The following is a 19,139-nucleotide window of genomic DNA, read 5'->3' as shown; positions in this document are numbered from 1 at the left end:
TATTCATGGCCACCACCACAGTTCGGGAGCCCAGCGTACCAGCCCAGTAAAAGAGCCAAGTCCTTGATCCCAGGTCGTGACCCCTGTCAAAGAACCGGCGCCTTCATCTCTGGTGACAGCTCTCCAGACCAAAGGGAAGGCTACTACAAACCGATGCCTCCATTTTGATAATGAAAATGAGAAACTGTGTCATGGAGTTTACATGGAAGAAAATGTTTCAAAATGTCTATTTTTCCTTGAAGCTTGTTTAAACCTTCATCTCCACACGCTTCTGAGTTCATCCAGAGGGTTTTTTGAAAAGGATTCCTAAGAGCAAAGATGGTGTAATCTTCTTAACCCATGGAGGAGTGTGTAATCCTTAAAACATGACAATGACCAATATTGAGGTTATGAGATTTCAGCAGGATGACCTTCTTTTCCTCTCATGCGCTCTTTCCTTCAGACTGATACATAGGCACTCTTTATCTTTAAAACTTTAATAAGCTACTTTGTGGTGTCCTTTGAGGATTGTCCTCTGCAAATCCACCAGTATTGGGTAAACCGAGTGAATGCGAGAGGGAATATGACCTGCTTGTTGAGAGTATTTAGTCCCAAGATTGCAGAGTATCGAAGTAAAGGAGCAATGAGGAAAATCTTGTCTAATGCCCTCATGAGTGAGTCTTTTAGTCTGTTACTGAGTTTTATTTTTAGCAAACAAGTGATGAAAACTGGCAGCAGGGAGAGATTTATAGTTATAGTTTTCAAGCATGTGATTTTCTTGATTTGTGCACAATGAATTGCTTTATTCTGCCCGAATTTAATATACAATATACAAACAAAGGAAAACGTGCCTATTGGGAGAATTAGTAGAACGTTTTAAAAGCTGACACTAAACTTTTTTTAAATTAATGTTTTTGTGTTGTAACGCAAATGAAATAATACAAAAAATAAGATTGCAACACATATGAGAAATTAATACAAATCATCATCATCATCTTGTTTAGAACCATCTTAACAATATGATAGCTGCAGGGTTGACATGTCTGTTTGAAAAAACGGCAGAAAAGAAAACCAAAGTAAAATTGTATCTGTTTGCTGAAATAATATGAAATTGAATAACTGACGGATTACATGTAAAGAGACAGCAAAATTCTGTGTAGAGCCAGTTCCGTTATCAGTTTCTATCCATCTCCCATCTCTCACACACACACACACACACACACACACACACACACACACACACACACACACACACACACACACACACACACACACACACACACACACACACACACACACGGCCATTTTTATGATGACTCATATCCGTCTCTGTAAACAGGAAGTTATTACCTGAATTGCTGTCTGAGGTCAGCCCTTTCAACAAGTCTGCTTTCAAATTGTTCCTAATAGCAGAGACAGATATTTGAAGGCTGAATAGACAAAGTAACATCTTAAATTAAAACCTTTGGATCTTGATCTTTTAACTCCTAACAAATGTGGTATCCTATTTGACCAGTCATTGACAGATTTATCAGTCATTTAAATGATAAACGCTAATACTTACCAAACCAAATAGAACTGCAACCGTCACCACTACGCAGAAAAAAATTGCCAAGCTACAAACTGCATTTTCTCCGTCACACACTGATTAAACCCTTTTTGATAGATGTCTCCTCTTCTGCTCACCTCACTGAGTCCTGGTCCCCGCTGGAAGCTCCAGCACTGTGATCATCACCCCCGCAAGACACTGGCACTGCCTCCACACTTCTCTACAAAGGTGCAACTGAACAGAGAGGGAACTGATGGACTGCCTGCCAGCACTGCACCTTTATGAGGTGAAAGAGGAGAAAGAGAAGGTGGAAGAGACAGAGAGTGAGGGAGAAAAGAACAATGTTAGTGCTTTCACCCAATCACACACCAGTTCCCGGTTAAGACCTCTCTTTATGCTAAAGAAGTCTTTTGTGGAATCATGACAAAGCTGCAGAAGCAAGCCTTTGTCTGAAAACAAAGAGGAGTGTGTTTGTGTGCGAGAGACAGCCTGCCATTGTGGTTGTATGTGTGTGTGTGTGTCCACGTGCGTGCATGTGAACCCCAGTATGTGCACATCTGACAGCAAGATAGCATGTGTTGGTTTGAGAGATTGCTTCTTTGAGTGTGAGGGAAGTGTGCAAGAGATGCATTTTTAGTTCAAGTGTGCCTTTGACAGAGTGTAAGTGTGATTGTGTTCTTCACTTCCTTTGTGCCGAGATTGGGTTTAGTAAGAAAAAATAAAACGAGATGGTCCTCGCCCTCTGCTCGACTGTAAGATTCTCTAATGATGTCACGTGTGCACATGCACGTGCGCCCAATGTGAAACACACTCAAACACACGCAGCCAGTGAATGTCACTCCCATGTCCCTCACACCTTGTCACCCCTGTCAACAGCCAGCATCTCAAGAAAAATTGGGAGCGAGACATCAAAGAGACGGGCATCACTGCCTATATGAAAATACACTCAGACAGACGAATCAGCCTCTATAGTGGCTTTGCTAATGGGAATCCTACCCAGCAGATGTGTCCTGCTGGAAGAACACATGGAGTGTGAAACAGGCTTATGTCCGCACACAGGTTGTGAAACAGTAGCCACGGTCTGTGCAGCCACCAGAGGATACTGTAGGTGTGTGAGTGAGTATGTGTGTATCACAGACACTGGCTGGACCTGTGAGTCACTAATACTGAGAGGATGACATCAGAAAAATTAAAGAAAAAAGTCTGCAGGACACTGTAGCACCATCCAAACTGTATCCATGGAAACTACGTGTAAACATCACTGTTTGCATACAGTATGTATGTGCATGTGTGGTGCTGGTTTTAAGCCTGAAGGAAACATATAAAATTGTGCAAATAGAAGAGAGCTGTTTGCTAGAAGTGCATTCGTTTTCTCTGCCACACAAAGACTTAATTGTTTGAGGGTGATATACTCCACATTAGGACCTGCAAGACATAGGAATGCTATTTAAAACAGAGGGCACGAGGATGATGCAGAACAGAGGTGGTGTAAGTGCAAAACTGAAAATGATTGCAGGGAGGTAGAAGAGGTGAGGATATTAGAAAAAAAGAGGAAGAGAGGTGAGAAAATCACACAAGATCTTGAGTTTAATGTCAGGAGAGCAAACCTGTGATGCTTAATACGGAAACAAAGGTTAAACTAGGGACAGCAATAAGTAGGACAGATGGATGGCTTCTGAATACCTAAACAGCCTCCGTCTGGAAGCCAGACTCCCCAAACTGCTTGAACTCATTATGAATTGCCCCTTTACTGCACCCACAATATGCCCACCAGTATTTATGCATTACTGCTTTTTCTTTTTAAATCACTGTTAATCAGCTCGTCGTCACTATTCCACATTTACATCTCCAGAGCCATTACATATTAAAAAACAAATATAAACTAAATCAAACCAAAAAAAACACACACAGTTGTTCAGGTAGCCCTGCTATCTACATGCACCCCATGCATGGATGGCTCCATGTTATTCTGCTTCAGCGCCCTACCAGAAAGTTTCCCCGAGTGCGCATGTGTGGCTAGAGCGCGATACCGCAGACAGGGGGCGTCAACATGGCGTTCTCTCCTCGACGACCGCACTGACTGCAGCCTGCCAATGAGAGAGAGAGAGAGAGAGAGAGAGACAGAGAGACAGACAGAGAGAGAGAGAGGAGGCTACCATTCTGTCAAACCTCCATCCCTTTTTATTCCAGCCCTATGAATCCCTACACATTTTCAGGGAGGATAGGGTGAAATCAGAGTTGTGTTGTTGTTGTTGTTTTTTTTCTGAATCACTGCTCTCCCTCGTTTTTCCTGCGCAGTGGATGTTTTTTTGTGCAGCAGCAGAGCTTGTAGAGCAGGTGTGAGAGACAGCGGCGACCGCTCCTCTCCTCCCTGTTTTCCAAGGGGAAATGTCGAGCGAGAAGCCGGTTTCAGCACCACCGGGGTCTACTTCTTCGCTCGCAGACACGGACAGAGACTCCCATCCGCCGCCGGGCTCCTCCGTGCAGCCGCAGCCGCAGCAGCAGGTCACCGCGGGCGCTGGCTCCGGAGCCGCCGGGGAAAGGATGGTGTCTTCAGCCGGCTCCATGGTCCTCCCGGCCGGGGTGATCAACCCCGCCGTCCCGATCAGGAATATCCAGATGAAATTCGCCGTGTTGGTGGGCCTGATCCAGGTCGGGGAGGTTAGCAACAGGGACATCGTGGAGACAGTGCTGAACCTGGTGAGTGGAAAAAAAAAGAAAAACCCCACGATCACACTGTTAGAAACACAGAGAGGCAGCCATGGAGCCGGAGGAGACGCTGTGCTGCCCCGCTATGTTTTATTTACGATGCTTCACTCCCATGGTTGTGTGGCTTTCAGGAGATGATGTCATTTGTTTGCTCGGAGGATGTATGTGGGGGATTTTTTTCTTTTTCTGCAGATATATATATATATATATATATATATATATATATATATATATATATATATATATATATATATATATAAAAGAGCATACATGAGGCAGTGTGTTGGAGGATAAATAGGCTGAAGCTGTATTATTGTAAAAGCCGAGCGGACTTAAAGGAGGAATGTGACCCCACTAATGCACGAAGGGTGGTCTCATCACCAGCCATTGTTTACTAAATGACCAGTGTGCGGGGCCACATGAAAACACATTTGCAGTTAAACTGTAGTGGATAGGGGGGAGTGTTTGCAGGATATTCTCCTGACCCCGATGTGGACCCTGAAGTGATGCATTGGCAGCTTCCAACACACGGAGAAGGGAACAATGTTGCGCACAGCACCGATACCCCAAAAAACGGAATCAACACTCAGATATGCTGTGTGTCTGTTCAGCACTGAAACAAAATCAATCCAACCCGAACAAAGGCCGACTAGCAGTATGCTATCCATCGACATATGTGTGTGTGTGTGTGTGTGTGTGTGTGTGTGTGTGTGTGTGTGTGTGTGTGTGTGTGAGAATGGCTCAAAATTATGCATGGGCCTATTGTTGGAGGCAGGGCCCTGCATCCTGTGCGCAAAGCAGTGATGTATAGGTAGCTGAGAAGCGGCCAGTGCAACAGCGATCATTTTATTTATGGATCAGATATACGTTGCCTGCCTCCTCCCCCTCTCCTCCTCTTCCATCTTTATCCTTCCATTGGAGGTTGTGTCGGCGATGCTGGGCCTACCCCTACACGTGAGAGGATTTAATCCATCTGGGGGGGGTTTTGACTTGTTTCCCGTTACGAAACAGATGAGCAAAATGTACAGCAGATGGGGGTCTGGAGGACTAATGCGTTGGGAGGATATAGGACGTGTGTGTTGGATGCTGCCAGGCTGGTTTCCCTCCTCCATGCGTCAGGCGATGCCGTATACTGCATGGCATTACACATCTGCCATGAAGATGGGGGGGTCTCTGATCATTATTCATTCTCCTTTGAGGAAGAAGTCGAATAATGTATTAAATAGACATTATTTATAAGCTGATTTCTGTTCTGGACTATTTCAGGGTTACATGTAGCCAGTGTCCTATTTCCTCTCTGGATGCTTGGAGGCAGGACAGCCTACAGCTGGGCTAAACCATTTTTCCTCTCAGCCAGACTGGTGAGCCCGTCCAAATTCAGGTCGCCTCTCATCTCCCAATCGATTATTGGTACTACACAGAGAAGTAGAGGGGCTTTTCTTGCTCTTGCTCACTCCGACCTTGCCTCCTACCCTTGCAACCCCCCCCCGGATGCACAGGCTGATAACCAATCATCCTGTTTCCAAAGGCCTCCTCCTTCACTCTGGAGGGGCTCAGAGGAGAGATGCTGCCTGCATAGACTGGCCTGGCAGGGCAGCGCCATGCATTTAAAAGCAGGTGGAGAGAAGGAGGAGGAGGAGGAGGAGAAGAGGGGGTTGATGGAGGGTGGGGGAGGAGAAGCAAGAGAGAGAGAGAGAGAGAGAGTGAGAGTGGAGGAGGATGAGGTGGTAGGATGCTGCAGTGGCTATGTGCTCAGAAATCACCAGCTGATGCAGCGGAAGAGGAAAGGACTCTGGATTGGTCCGCATCAGATCATCAGAGCGTTCAACTGAAATGGACCCCCATTTTTGCATAGATACCTGCGTTTAGGCCCACACTTTATTTGTGAATGTGAATGCTGGTCTGATGCATTAGCACACAAAGGCCCGACACCCTGACAAATTAAAGCACTATGTGTTGTCCATACAAAGCTTTACTTGCTAAATCCTGAATTGAACAATCAGTTGTGGGTTGCGAGGCTGCCAATAGCTAAGCCTGTTAGGGAATTCTGTTGCCCAGCTCCTTAATTAAAAGAGTTGAAACAAAGAGGTGTGGAGGTTTGGAACCTCAGTGGTCATGCTGCTGGTACAATGAGTCCACTGTGACCCAAAAGCTGATCCATTATTCCAGTCAATGTGGGCGACCACAGCAGCCACATTCACCGTCCACCGTGGCTGTATTGATCAGATCCTACTGCGGCTTGGGTGAACAGATGGGCTTGTTAGCCGGATCAGATACTCTCCTTGTTCTATACGATATGATGCTGGCTGTTGGCGAGTGATGAACTGTGCTGTCTCTAGAAAGAAAGAGAAGAAAAGCAGTGAGAAGACAATAATAATCAACTCTGGCCAGAATGCTGGCTGTACTGATGCTGATAAGGAGGCAAACCAGAGAGCATTGCTCCCTGTGTAGCCAAAAACATAGGGCATGCTATTATTTCTAATAAAGTAATATATATATTTTTTAAATAAAGAAAATGTACAGATGCAGTTCATGCAGTGCACACGTACAGTATAAAAACACTTGCATTATGTGTGTGGGCTGCTGGTGGCGAGGTGCTCAGTTATTATCATCAGCAAGGCATCACAGTTGTCAAGGCAACACTGCTCTTTGACTGCCTGCCTCCAGACGCTCGACCACCTGGTGTTGCTCTCCACTTCCGGACTTCTCGTCACAGTGCGCTGCCACGGCATTTCTCTTTATCTCTCACCCTCTTTCTTTGTCTGTTTGTCTCTCAGTCTCCTATTATGAGATAATATTTTCATGGCTTGGAGGCCTCTCGTACTGAACAGCAACAACAAGCTAAACAGCACATGTATAATGTTAAAAAGGTGCACACTAGTAGAGCTACATTTTAGTGGGGTCATCAGTGAATTAGATTCATGATGGATGTACAATTGGGTGATGGGCCACCATGAGCCACCAGACTCTGGATCTCTACTGGAGGGATGAACCATTTTTCTAAAAGATATTCCTTAATTTTTATGTGAAAAGCACGTTGGACAGGTCACTCTAAAATCTCCCATATATAGTGTTTAGCTGGGTTGAGATCTGGTGGCTGGGAAGCATATGAGTCACATCATTTTCATACTCATCAAACCATTCAGTTGAACGCATCTGCATTTGTTATGTCTCCACCTTTTTCTTATATGCATGTAGGTCAAGTCTTTTGAGTAAAATATGATAAATCTGAGGGGTCATTAGATGATAATGAAACCTTAAGATGCTTTTTCTAATCTTTGCTTTTTTACCTGATTTTCAAAATCAAAATTTTTTTGGGTCGAGTTGGTCATAACCCATAGACATATTCAACTAGTGATGATGGGTCACAAGTAGATATTTCTCTTTTTTTGTCATAGGCCTAAAATATAAGGGACCACTGTAATACACAACAGGACAGGATACTTTACTTTCCCCTTCAAATCCTTTGTTGTCAAAGTAGACACGAGTAAGGTATGCCTAAAAGTGAGAAAGAGGGCTACCTGGGCTACCTGGCGCTTTACTGTCTGTCTTTGCTTCACCCTTGCCCTCCAAGAACATCACAACATTCGTTTTTTAAAGGTCAGACAAATTGACACGGACAAATTGAGCGGTAAAGCTACTGTGATGGATCTACAATGATGGAAATCCAGTCATCCATTTTTAGCTTGTACGGCTTACCGCTAAATAACCATAACTTCTTCATCATTGCCATTGCAGTGCGCAGGTTTTGGTTCTATGGCTTTTTCCACTTGTATTTAGACGCAAAATGTGAAGTCGACTAACACTCGATTTTGCAGATTAATCGATTGGTTGATATAAATGCAGATCTGTTAAGCTAAGTTTCTCCACAAAGAATCACACCAAAGCACCACTCTGAGTCTTGTGTTTACCAGAGATGTGCTAATAAGTTTTCTTAGAAAGAAGTCATTCAGCATGTAAGATCATAAAACAAAGACTAATCGACTAAGACGGGGCAGCCCTAACTGAACTTTTTGTTTATGGTCCACAACTTGAGGTTGTGGTTATTTGCTTTACCATGATTTAAATTGCGATGTTGTGTGTTGGAAGAAATGAGGAGGAATGTTGTGTGACAGAAGGAAGAGTGTTGACATGTCATCTATGTGAACTGTACCATCATTGCTTTATTTGAAGAATCGAGAGGCATAATTCAAATGCATCTACAGGCAGTACTGTCACTCTCGCCTTAATACTGCACCAGCCGTGCTTATTTATAGACAGCTTTATCTAGTTGTTATGCTTTTTTTGGGATCAAACTGGAGTGTTTGTCTTGCATGGAAAAAAGATTGGTGACACACTCTGCCTCACTCTCTGGCTCCTTCTTTTGCTTTACATTCTCTCTTTCACCTTCCTTCTCGGTCAGACACAATATCTTCTGGCAGTGTCAATCCCCACCTGAGCCCTTTTGGTGGTCCCACTGAGTCTCCGTTAGCAAACGCCTCATTATTCTTGTCCACACACTCTATTATCACCAAGGTCACCCGATACCAAGTCCATGGCAAGCAGAGTCGGAGTCAGCACGACACACCGAGTCTGTCATACGCAGACCCCCAAAAAATACACATGCGTGCACTCTGATGTTCATATGTTGATATTCAGACACATATGCATGCAGACACAGACATATAGCGGCACAAAAAATTGCATACAAACAGTAGCAACTAGGGCTGGGTGATCAAGTATCACACTGTTTGACCAGCTAAAACAGTAAAGTTCATAAAAATACATAACTTTACTGTATCACAGCCTTAAAAACCAGGAAGTGACACTTAAACAATGTTTCGATTTACAAAAAGACCATATCTAGTCTCATATCACAATATTGATTTAATATATATATTGTCCAGCCCTAGTAGCAAACCGTGGATGTCTCTCTTTTTCTGAAAAAGAAACAAACCAAAAAAGTAAAGAAAGCTAAGATGAGGGCAGCATTAGAAATAAAATAGTGTTTCTGTGTTTTGTTATGTGTTAACACTTGACCCTATGTCAGGAATGACATTGGCATGCTGATTTATAGTGCGCAGATTTCTAAAGGAATAGGTCACCTAATTTCAAAACTTGTTATGTGAGTATATGTTATTCTGCCCGGAGGTGGTTTTTGCATTGCAAAATTTAGTTAAACTGTTTTCCAAGGTTGCCCTGTGGCTGCTCACTGAGGGCAGAGGCTAACTATTTCCCTGCTGAACTGTAATCTGCTTGCATGGCCATGCAGGGGAATAACAATGCGTCATCGTGTGCTCACAGTCATGCAGATGATTCTCGTAACAAACATCCCACTAATAGACTTAAATTGTCTAATGAAAATGTGTGGCCTTGCTAGTGTGCATAGACCATTATCTTTGATAGACTTTAATTAATACAAAAGACATTTAACATTTTTTAAGGTTTTTCAGTTATGGAACATAAGCTTGGTTAGGTTGTACTGCTAATATAGCACACAATAAATGTGCTCTCTACGGCGTCCCTATTTTATTATTCAATTAATTATTGTGGTTGTTTTGTATTATTGCCATTTGTTAGTGAGACCACGGTCAAGATTACAGGCACACTTGCTAGTGTGCATAGACCATTATCTTTGATAGACTTTAATTAATACAAAAGACATTTAACATTTTTTAAGGTTTTTCAGTTATGGAACATAAGCTTGGTTAGGTTGTACTGCTAATATAGCACACAATAAATGTGCTCTCTACGGCGTCCCTATTTTATTATTCAATTAATTATTGTGGTTGTTTTGTATTATTGCCATTTGTTAGTGAGACCACGGTCAAGATTACAGGCTCGGCAGTGTTTCTGAAATGAACGTCCTCTTCGCCATTATGCAAAGAGGACGTTGGTTGTTTCACCAGCACTTTCATTTGTTGCTTTTAGTGCATTATGTTCAACATATTCTAAGAGAGTCTTGTGTTGCTATGAGAATTTGCCTTTCTTTCTATTTGCGTTGGCACTGCGTTCCTCTTCTTCCTGGTTTGTGTCCAGACAGTGCTGCCTTTTTCCATTAAGTGACTCAACTGATTTTCATGTGAAACCTGATTAAGTAGCAGACATTGTGAAATAGAGTAGAGGCCAGTTGGATCACCAATGGGCTCAGCGGTGGTCTAATTTGTTCATACTACTATTATTATTATAGTTATATTTTTGGTCTAAATACTACATGTAACCCCTTTTTACTGTATTTAAATTAGCAGTTATTGTGTTAAGTTGGGACAACAACAAAGACAGAGAACAATTTAATCTGGGCTACACTTACTAACTACTATTTTGATTATTAATTAGTCTGCCAACTATTGTCTTAAATTATCATATAGTGCCTGATAAGACAGACTGCATCATTTGTTGCCTGCTTCTTTTTTTGTAATTGTTACTAGGCAACCAACAAATTAATGCTAACGTTAGCTTAACACAAACGATGAACTGTATGCTACCTAATAGTTTAAAGTACACAACTAACCCAAACTCTCAAGTACCACACAATTTTTTTTTCTGTCAAACAACTTAATTAATCAACGAATCGTTTCAGCCCTAATATATAATATTAGTTATATTTTAACTGAATTATTTCAGTATAGCAGAACTGCTGGTGTATCCTGTCTTCATGAAAGGAAGGGAACATTAGCTTCAGGCTAATGCTGCGGTTAGGAGAAGAAAAGTGTTTGGAGGAACCCTAAAATTTCAAGACAAACAATGTCTGAAAAAGAGGATGCACATTTTGTCTTCACCAAGTGTTTTTGCCATCCTCTGAAAGATGCTGTTGGGGGTCATTTTTGAGAAAGATTAGCTTCTGTAATGTAGAGAAGCTTAGTCACTTTGTGCCTGGGGGCTACAGCTAGTGAGCAATGTTAGCTAACGGTAATAACTGTGTTGGTGCTGACCCAAGGAACAAAATAACAAGTGGAAATGTTTTTGTATGGGCTGCCACTTATGAACACACACTTCATGTGTGTTTCTCCCGCTGTCACACACACACGTATACATACGTAAGTGCTGCCGAAGAGGTGGAGGACAGAGGGTGTGGCTACCACTGCAAGGTCATGAATGGCTTTGCTATCTATCACACAGCTGGGTTGTCCTGACCACTGCATGAGCTGGAGAGAGAGAGAGAGAGAGAGAGAGAGAGAGAGAGAGAGGTGGGAGCAGATGATATGGGAGGGATGCTCATCTTTACTGTAGAAAGAGTGATGAGGGAGACAGATGGTAAACTAAAGAGAGGGAGTTTCAGAGGGGGGAAATTGGAAAGCCTGTGATTGTCCTTCAGGTTCTTTTTTTTCTTCTTGAGCGTACCATAGCTCCAGTCCGGCTGTATGGTGTTCTGTGGCGGTCTGATGAGTTCCGGCCCCCCTATGGAGCCTCATCACGCTGCACGTATCACTGCTCTCACTTCTCCTTTGCTCCCGGTGATACAGGAGTGGAAATCCAGCAGGAGTCGTGGGGACCTGAGTAGACGGGAGTGCTCTCACACTTTTTTTACATAAAGCACAAAGCCTGTGAGAGATATCTTGACATTTGGGGTTTTAATTGGGCCATTTTTCATCATCCATCAATTGTCACACTATGAGATTAGCCTCTATTGGCTTGTTAGCATGGTTAGCGTTCCTCTGTGAAATTGAATCCACACTCTGAGGCATGCCGGGCAAACTAGAAACCATTTCCACTGACAAATATCCAAGGAGAGAGGAATAACCAATTAAAAAAACCTAATGTTAATTTGCCCCTTACAAGACAAACCCTGTGGCTCCAAAATGCTCTTACCAGCAAGTTTCTCCATAATGATCCCTGATTTATATTTCAGGTTTTTGTCAGCTTAAATCATAACACCATTCTTGTTCGAGTCTGATTTCTATATGTGTGAAAGTGTAAGGTGTTAAGCATCCAGGCTAAACCGTTGACCTTTCCGCGTCTTACAGTGTCTGAATTCTGCTCCACTTCTCTAAATTCCCACTCATTCTTCTTTAGCTGCTATTTCCAAATGCGGGGGTTGTGCCGAGGATAAGCCATGTCAGATTTTTGGGTGAGGGCAACTTCTGGGAATCGGAGAACACAGGAAAAAAATGTCCAATCCTTCCTTAATGACACCTTTTGTTACTCCTCTGTCGCTTCCTTTGTCTCTCCATTCTTTATCTCCTCCAAGCACATCCATCTCTCTAACCCCTCGGTGTAATCTCGTCCCTCGCTCCCTGAATCCCTAGTTGTGTGAGGCGGCTGGTGGATGAATGTGTAAGATCCCTATTGTGGGGAGGTAATGGAGCTGTCTGCATTGTCGTTTCTCCCCCTGGTCCTTTTCTCCACTCACTTTCTCCTTCCACTCATCTTTGCTACATTTTGAGAAAAGAAAGCCTGGAGGGAGACTATTTGCCGTGAAGCATATGTCTGCCATACTGTGGCCATGCTTGTGTTAGTGTGGATAAATAGTTTCCAGATTTTATTTTCAGGATTCTTGCCTTATTTTCATTTTTGAAGTGAAGATAAGACAAAAATAGACTTATTTTTGAAGGTCTTTGTTGTCCTTTAAATATACTGTATTGTATCTTTGACTTATACATGGAAAGAGAGTATTACACAACCTTTTTTTAATAGTGCTGTAACAAGTAAGTTTGCATTGATGCCAAAATCAGAAATCTATAATAAATAAATTGCATTGGTCGGCTACAAGAGTGGATATTGTGAAATTTCACATGCAAAGCATGTTCTCATTGCAAACAACAGAACTATAGATTTGATCATTATTAATCCCAAAAATCACGGCCCTGCTTGCTCCATTTTTTACGTCTCTCAATTTCAATTGTAGGGATTTCAATTATTAATCTAGCATTCTGCTAGAAAGTGAAGTAACACAAGGGGTTCAAAGAGTTGTCAATCACGGTGTAGATAAAAAAAACACGATAAATGTTCAAGATATTTCCCCTGCAAGTGATTTTGGTGGGATGTGTTTACTTTAACAGTGAACACTCAAAGTATTTGTTATGAATATGGACAGAAGACACACAAGTGTCTCTTTGCATTTGTGAAACTGTGACCAGCTGGTCATTGTTCATTTTCATCAAAAACAGGAAGCTTGTGCTCCTGATTATTCTTGTTTTCTCCTTATATGCCCTTTATTTCCCCACTATTGTGTCTGGCAGGTTCATGCCATTGTGTATGGCTCTTTTGTGTTTTTTTCCCCTAAATTGTGTGTGTGTGTGCGTGTGTGCGTGAGTGCAAGAGAGATGGTTGGGAGGGGGTTGATGGTGTCATTTCCATAGAATCTTATAACTGCATTGGATCAGACATTGCTGTTGAAAATGTTTTTGTTACTATGTTAGCATCTGTGTGTGTGTGTGTGTGTGTGTGTGTGTGTGTGTGTGTGTGTGTGTGTGTGTGTGTGTGTGTGTGTGTGTTTCGATCTGGCATCCCTACAATGCACTAATCTTCACATTATAACAAGCTGCTTTGTTTGAGTTACCTGGTGTTTGTGCGCTGTGGAGTGTGTGCCCCAAACATCCCAGAGAGTTGATAAATGTTCCTACAAACCCTTGCTTTAGTCTCCTACACCTTCATCTGCACATTATTTTCTCTGGCAGCACACACGAACACCAACACATGAATTCACACAAAGAAATACACACACACACTGCTCCCTTCCTTCTTGTAGCCCACATCATTGCCTGGCAGGGGTGATTTTATATTCATGCTGGCCTACTTCGCTTTTCTCCCTTGGCTCCTCTCACACACACACACACACACACACACACACACACACACACACACACACACACACACACACACACACACACACACACACACACACACACACACACACACACACACACACACACACACACACACACACACACATCTGCTTTTCTGTGAAGTATGGCTAACTGCGAAGCTATTCATCATGCTGCATACTGCAGTGGACGGAGGTTGATTATAGCAAACTTTGTAGTGTGTGTGTGTGTGTGTGTGTATTTTGTGTGTGTAACTTCAGCATTCAAGAATGTGAAATGTTATTTTATACCTTAGCCATCTAGCATCTCCCTGCTATGCACATCATCCCCTGCATCCCCTCAGTCATTAAACACTGTTAAACTGGTTAGTAGATCTACACTCGCTATCACACCAAAACATTTCTACTGTAGTTTCTTATTGCTTACATCTGTATTCTGCACTGGGTGAACAATATATCAGGACTGCATGTTCTTCCCCTGAAATAGACTTGTGAATGCAGATGAGAGCTGCGATCTCTAAAGGAATTCATCTAATAAATCCACTTCAGTAATGACAGAGAGCTGTGGATGAAGGGCAGGGTTAAACAAGGATTTTTATGATTTGAGATGGGGCTTTTTTTTTTTTTTTGTAAAACAGCTCAGCTTGTGATAAGAGACAGGCCTTGGTAATGCTTTGAACACTGAAAAAAAGTTCAATAGAACAGACATGGGCACAATATGCTGCTTTATTGTTTCCCTTTTCTGTGGATGTGATACTGCCTGGCTAGCAGTGCAGAGGCATCGGTTTGAGCACACATAATAAAGCCATGCCAGCAAGGGAAATAAAGAACAGTGTCCTAGTCTACTGTGGAGTACTTTATTCAACAACATAATTTAGTATGATCCTTTACCATCACCGCTCTTTACTGATAACGCCGTCCCAACCGACGGCGTGAACACTGTTAGGTCTGTCAGCATGTCAGTCTGTAGTTTGCGCTGTTAGCAGCCTAACTGCAAGCCGCCGGCTCAGCCGTTCGCCATGTTGAGAAGGTAATAGAAATGCTAACAAATCTCTTATTTAGCATGTTTAAATATCATTAAGTCTAAAGCCATGCTAGCATTCTTTTGAGGCTGTCTATGGGCTGTACTCAGGCACAGCGGTGCTTTGAGCTAACTGCTAACACCAGCATGCTAACAGTGCCAAATAAGCAGCTATAATGTTTACCAAAGTCAACATCTTATTTTAGAGTGTAAGCATGCTAACATTTGCTAATTAGCCCAAAGAACAAAGGAAAGATTAGTTTTGCAGGTATTTGGCCACAACTAGTATTGTAGTTATAAGTATTGGACAAAGATAATCAAATAATAGACTGATAAGACCCATCTGTACTTATCTGTACTGATATCAGTACAATATCCTGCTGGTAGATGGAGATCTAGGAAGAGGTTTTGCAGCCAACAACTGGCAGTGGTGACTCACCGTTTTACCCCTCCCGCCTCCTCGTCCACATCATCCACACTGCTCCTCTCCCCTCGTCGACCCTCACCGTGTTACCACCACATTCAGGCTCTGGTTCCAGGAACACAATTAGGTTGGAATACCAAATGTGAATGCTGAGAAGCACACTCCCATGATCAAGCTAATGTATGGATCCAAAAGGGTCTCGCTTACAGTCTTTTTGGCCATGTTACCACAGGGAAAACTGGAGATTTTAGATCATACTGAGTTACACAATTTACTAATTTAGTGTTAACTTATTTGCAATTGCATCGCAGTAACAAAAAAGTGTGCATGAATCATATATATTTCTACTTAATACACATGATTTTAGACAAAAAAAACATTCTTGCTTATGGGACTGGATTTGCACTGGAATTATTTTTGCCCCCAAAATTAATATTTAAGATTTAGGATCTGTTTGTATTTGTTTTTTCTGAACTAACACTCCCTCCCACCCGACCCTAAGATTTATTTCTCTTCCTGATATGATTTTTGACTTTGCAATAGCAGTTTATTTAATTTCTCTGTTTGGCCTTCTCGTGTATGAGAGTGTGAGCTCTCAAGGCTTCGAGTGCATGCTAGCAATAGGCTTTGATATTTGAGAATGGATTTTCTGCTGATATGACCTTTTGATAGGAATTTATTTTTGCCAGATTTTACATTTGATATCCTCATCTTTTTCTTTTTAAGGAAACCTTTTGATAACACTCTGCACTAAAACTGTGTGTATGTAAGTACATGCCTTAATTAGTTTTTATTTGAAAATGTTATATTATTTGAATAATATTAGAATGAACCTGGAGTTGGTCTACCTCATTGGCCACAGGTAGCCAACTGAATGGCAGCTGTATTGGTTTATTTAACTTTGACCTCCGTTCACTAGCTCTCTACCTAATGGAAATGAAACATCTTGTGATCAGTATTTCAGTCTCCCAGCTACCTTATTAACAAATAGATATTTGTTGCAGTTGTGAAGCATATGAAACTCTGGTCATTCAGAGTTTCATACTTCATAGCAGCTGAAAGTTTTACTTAGTTTACTTAATATATATTAGTTATCCATTAGTATCCATGAAAATGTCCTCCAGGATGATGGCACTGTTTGTAAATTATTCCATCGTAATGGAAGCTGTGAGATAAAGTATTAATGTATTAGATCCCCCAAAGGCATACAAATAAGGCAAACTTCCCAGTGTAAAAACAGAAGTAGCTGATGTGAAAAATATGGTTTATGTAAAAATTTCGCATTGGTCAAAATATGCAGAAGATCTGAATCTTAGCTGATCATCACAAATGCAAACTTCTAACGGTTCCTTTTTTAAGGTTTTACTTCCTAAGCACAAGCCTCCGACAACTGTTACACTGTTACTGCTGTGCCAGCTAACCTGGCCATTGACATGTCGACAAAGGAGCTAATTCTTTGGGCCAAATGTTTAAATAATAAAGTTTTTTATTTAAATGTTTTAAATAATAATATGTTTAGAGCGTAGTTTTGCTTCAGCATGATGGGTTTCTGTGTGTTTTCGTCTAGAATTAAATTCTCTGGTGGTCTAACTTGACCCATGATTATATGTAGAGTATGTGTGTGGTCTTTTTGCACAATAACATACAGTACATAATACTCTACGAACCCCTGCAACCCTACTTTCTATTTGTGTTTGTGTGTGTGTGTGTGTGTGTGTGTGTGTGTGTGTGTGTGTGTGTGTGTGTGTGTGTGTGTGTGTGTGTGTGTGTGTGTGTGTGTGTGTGCATGCATGTGTGTGTCATTCCCGGCCCTGTCTTATGATGATGGATTACTGAGACTCATTGGAGCTGCTTGCTGCCTCTCTTATCCTCCATCAGCTATGGCTCAGTGGAACAGTACTCTCCATTGTTTCAGCCAACGGTGAACGTGCGCACAATTGTGTGTGTGTGTGCGCTCGCTAGTGCTTACACACATGCATGCACACATCCTATCTGCTGCAGCACACACACTCAACCAAACCAAACAAACAGATTAGTGATCCTGAATTACCACCACCCTGGCCCGAGTCGGGTCTGCAGGGCTTATCTGCTGACCTTTGATTTTAGCATCAGGTAGTCTACACCTGCCTCATCCCACAGGCAGACACACGAACGAGTAGGAAAAACACTGACATGTCATACGAAACACATTTGTTTTGTCATCCAGTGGACCAGATTTTGATCCCGTGCACAGGAAGAACAGGGAAACTCGTAGTGACTCTCAGTCACACGTGTCTATTTTCAACTGTGATAAGCCCAGGGAGATGTGAGCAACATGCAGGATGCCCTGTAGGACTCCACTTCCTGTCAGCTTCTTTGAAATGAGCACATTTGAGTCGAGTCAGGAGACAAGGCGCGAAGGCCTTGTTAAAGTATCTAAGCCCTGAGTCCTTCCTTCTTCAACTCCCGTGACATAACACACAAGGATGCCCTTGTTACTGCCTGTCTTGAGGAAAAAATGAAAAGAGAGGAAAAACCGAGTTGCCTCTTGTCCTCAATAGAATGTGTTTTTTTCCAAGTAGAATATGGCTAAAAGACACGTCAACACCTCCTCCTACACCTCATGTCTCCTTCCTGCTCTCTCTGGGTCTGGTAGAATTCAATTGCAGGTCCCATTTGTTTCATGCTGTCCATTCAATGGTGCCCTCTCAATCACCACCTCTTCTTGATGCTTTTTTTCTCCCTGCCTTTTAGTTTTTCTCTCAGCTCGTTCTTCTTTCTCCCTCTCTGTATGCCTTGATAGTCCACCCTATTTTCCTCTAGACCTCTTTGTCCCCTGGTGAGAGAAGTTGCCTTTAGTCCTTTTCTATTAAACCATAAGTCTTGAGGTCTTAACACATCCCTCTATTACAATTTCTAAGGCCCAGGCATTTCCATGACAAAGTGGAGGTGTCCCCTTGGCTACCATTCCTTTTTGATGGAGTTATCAGTTTCAAGTGCTGAATTATCAATAGTCACGTTTTTATTTGTTGACATCCTGCATAGCAAGTGGTGATTCTGGAGTTTTTTGTTTGTTAATCTTTTGGGGGGGTTTCCAGGAGATGAAAATTGACTTTCTGCAAATTCCTGTGTTTCCAGTGTTATCTGATTATCCATTGTGGTTATCGCTACTGAAGCATGTGTCCTAATACTGTGTATGTGCATTCTATTAAGCCACGCTTAATCCTCCCCTTTGTCTTCTTTTCCTGGGAAGGACCCAGCTATCACTCGATGACACTGGATGAACTGCAAGATACTCAATTGAAAAAGCTATAGCTTGAATTGCAGTTGTAGATGGATGTAAATTTATTCATGAGAAAGTGAAGTGGATTATTATTTTAGCTGGCAGGCATGATTCTATGTAATTCTCCAACACTGTTAGTCTCAAATATATAGTTTCTGTCACTACATTTAAATGCTAAATTTCTTTTGCAGGGAATATATGTATCATTTAAATTCAAATCTCCAACCCTCTTATGGTTAACGTGGCATTATTATCACTTTTAATGGAAGAAATTCCAAATTCAGATTACCACTCACATCTAGTTAGTTGTTCATTGGCTCACATGCTGTCTGTCCCTCAAATTTAATAGAAATATTTGAAGATATTTGCTTAGATATCCAGCTGACAGACAAACTGCCAACAAGCCAAAAACACAACCTTCTTGGTGTATAATGCCCAACTTTGAACAAACTA

At 42.0% G+C, this 19,139-nt stretch overlaps 1 protein-coding gene across 2 annotated transcripts in view; it reads left to right on the top strand.

Annotated features, from left to right (window-relative positions):
- Window positions 1-3,916: 3,916 nt before the first annotated feature.
- LOC129113068 (neurobeachin-like) overlaps window positions 3,917-19,139 on the top strand; it is a 90,431-nt gene continuing 75,208 nt past the window's right edge. For both annotated transcript variants that reach the window (XM_054625193.1, XM_054625192.1), the window contains exon 1: window positions 3,917-4,228. In XM_054625193.1, coding sequence (XP_054481168.1) covers window positions 3,917-4,228 — 312 coding nt within the window. The remainder of the gene's footprint in view (window positions 4,229-19,139) is intronic.

Source organism: Anoplopoma fimbria, chromosome 24 (assembly GCF_027596085.1).
Source record: "Anoplopoma fimbria isolate UVic2021 breed Golden Eagle Sablefish chromosome 24, Afim_UVic_2022, whole genome shotgun sequence".
Taxonomy (NCBI): domain Eukaryota; kingdom Metazoa; phylum Chordata; class Actinopteri; order Perciformes; family Anoplopomatidae; genus Anoplopoma; species Anoplopoma fimbria.
This window is presented reverse-complemented; position numbering and strand designations above follow the sequence as displayed.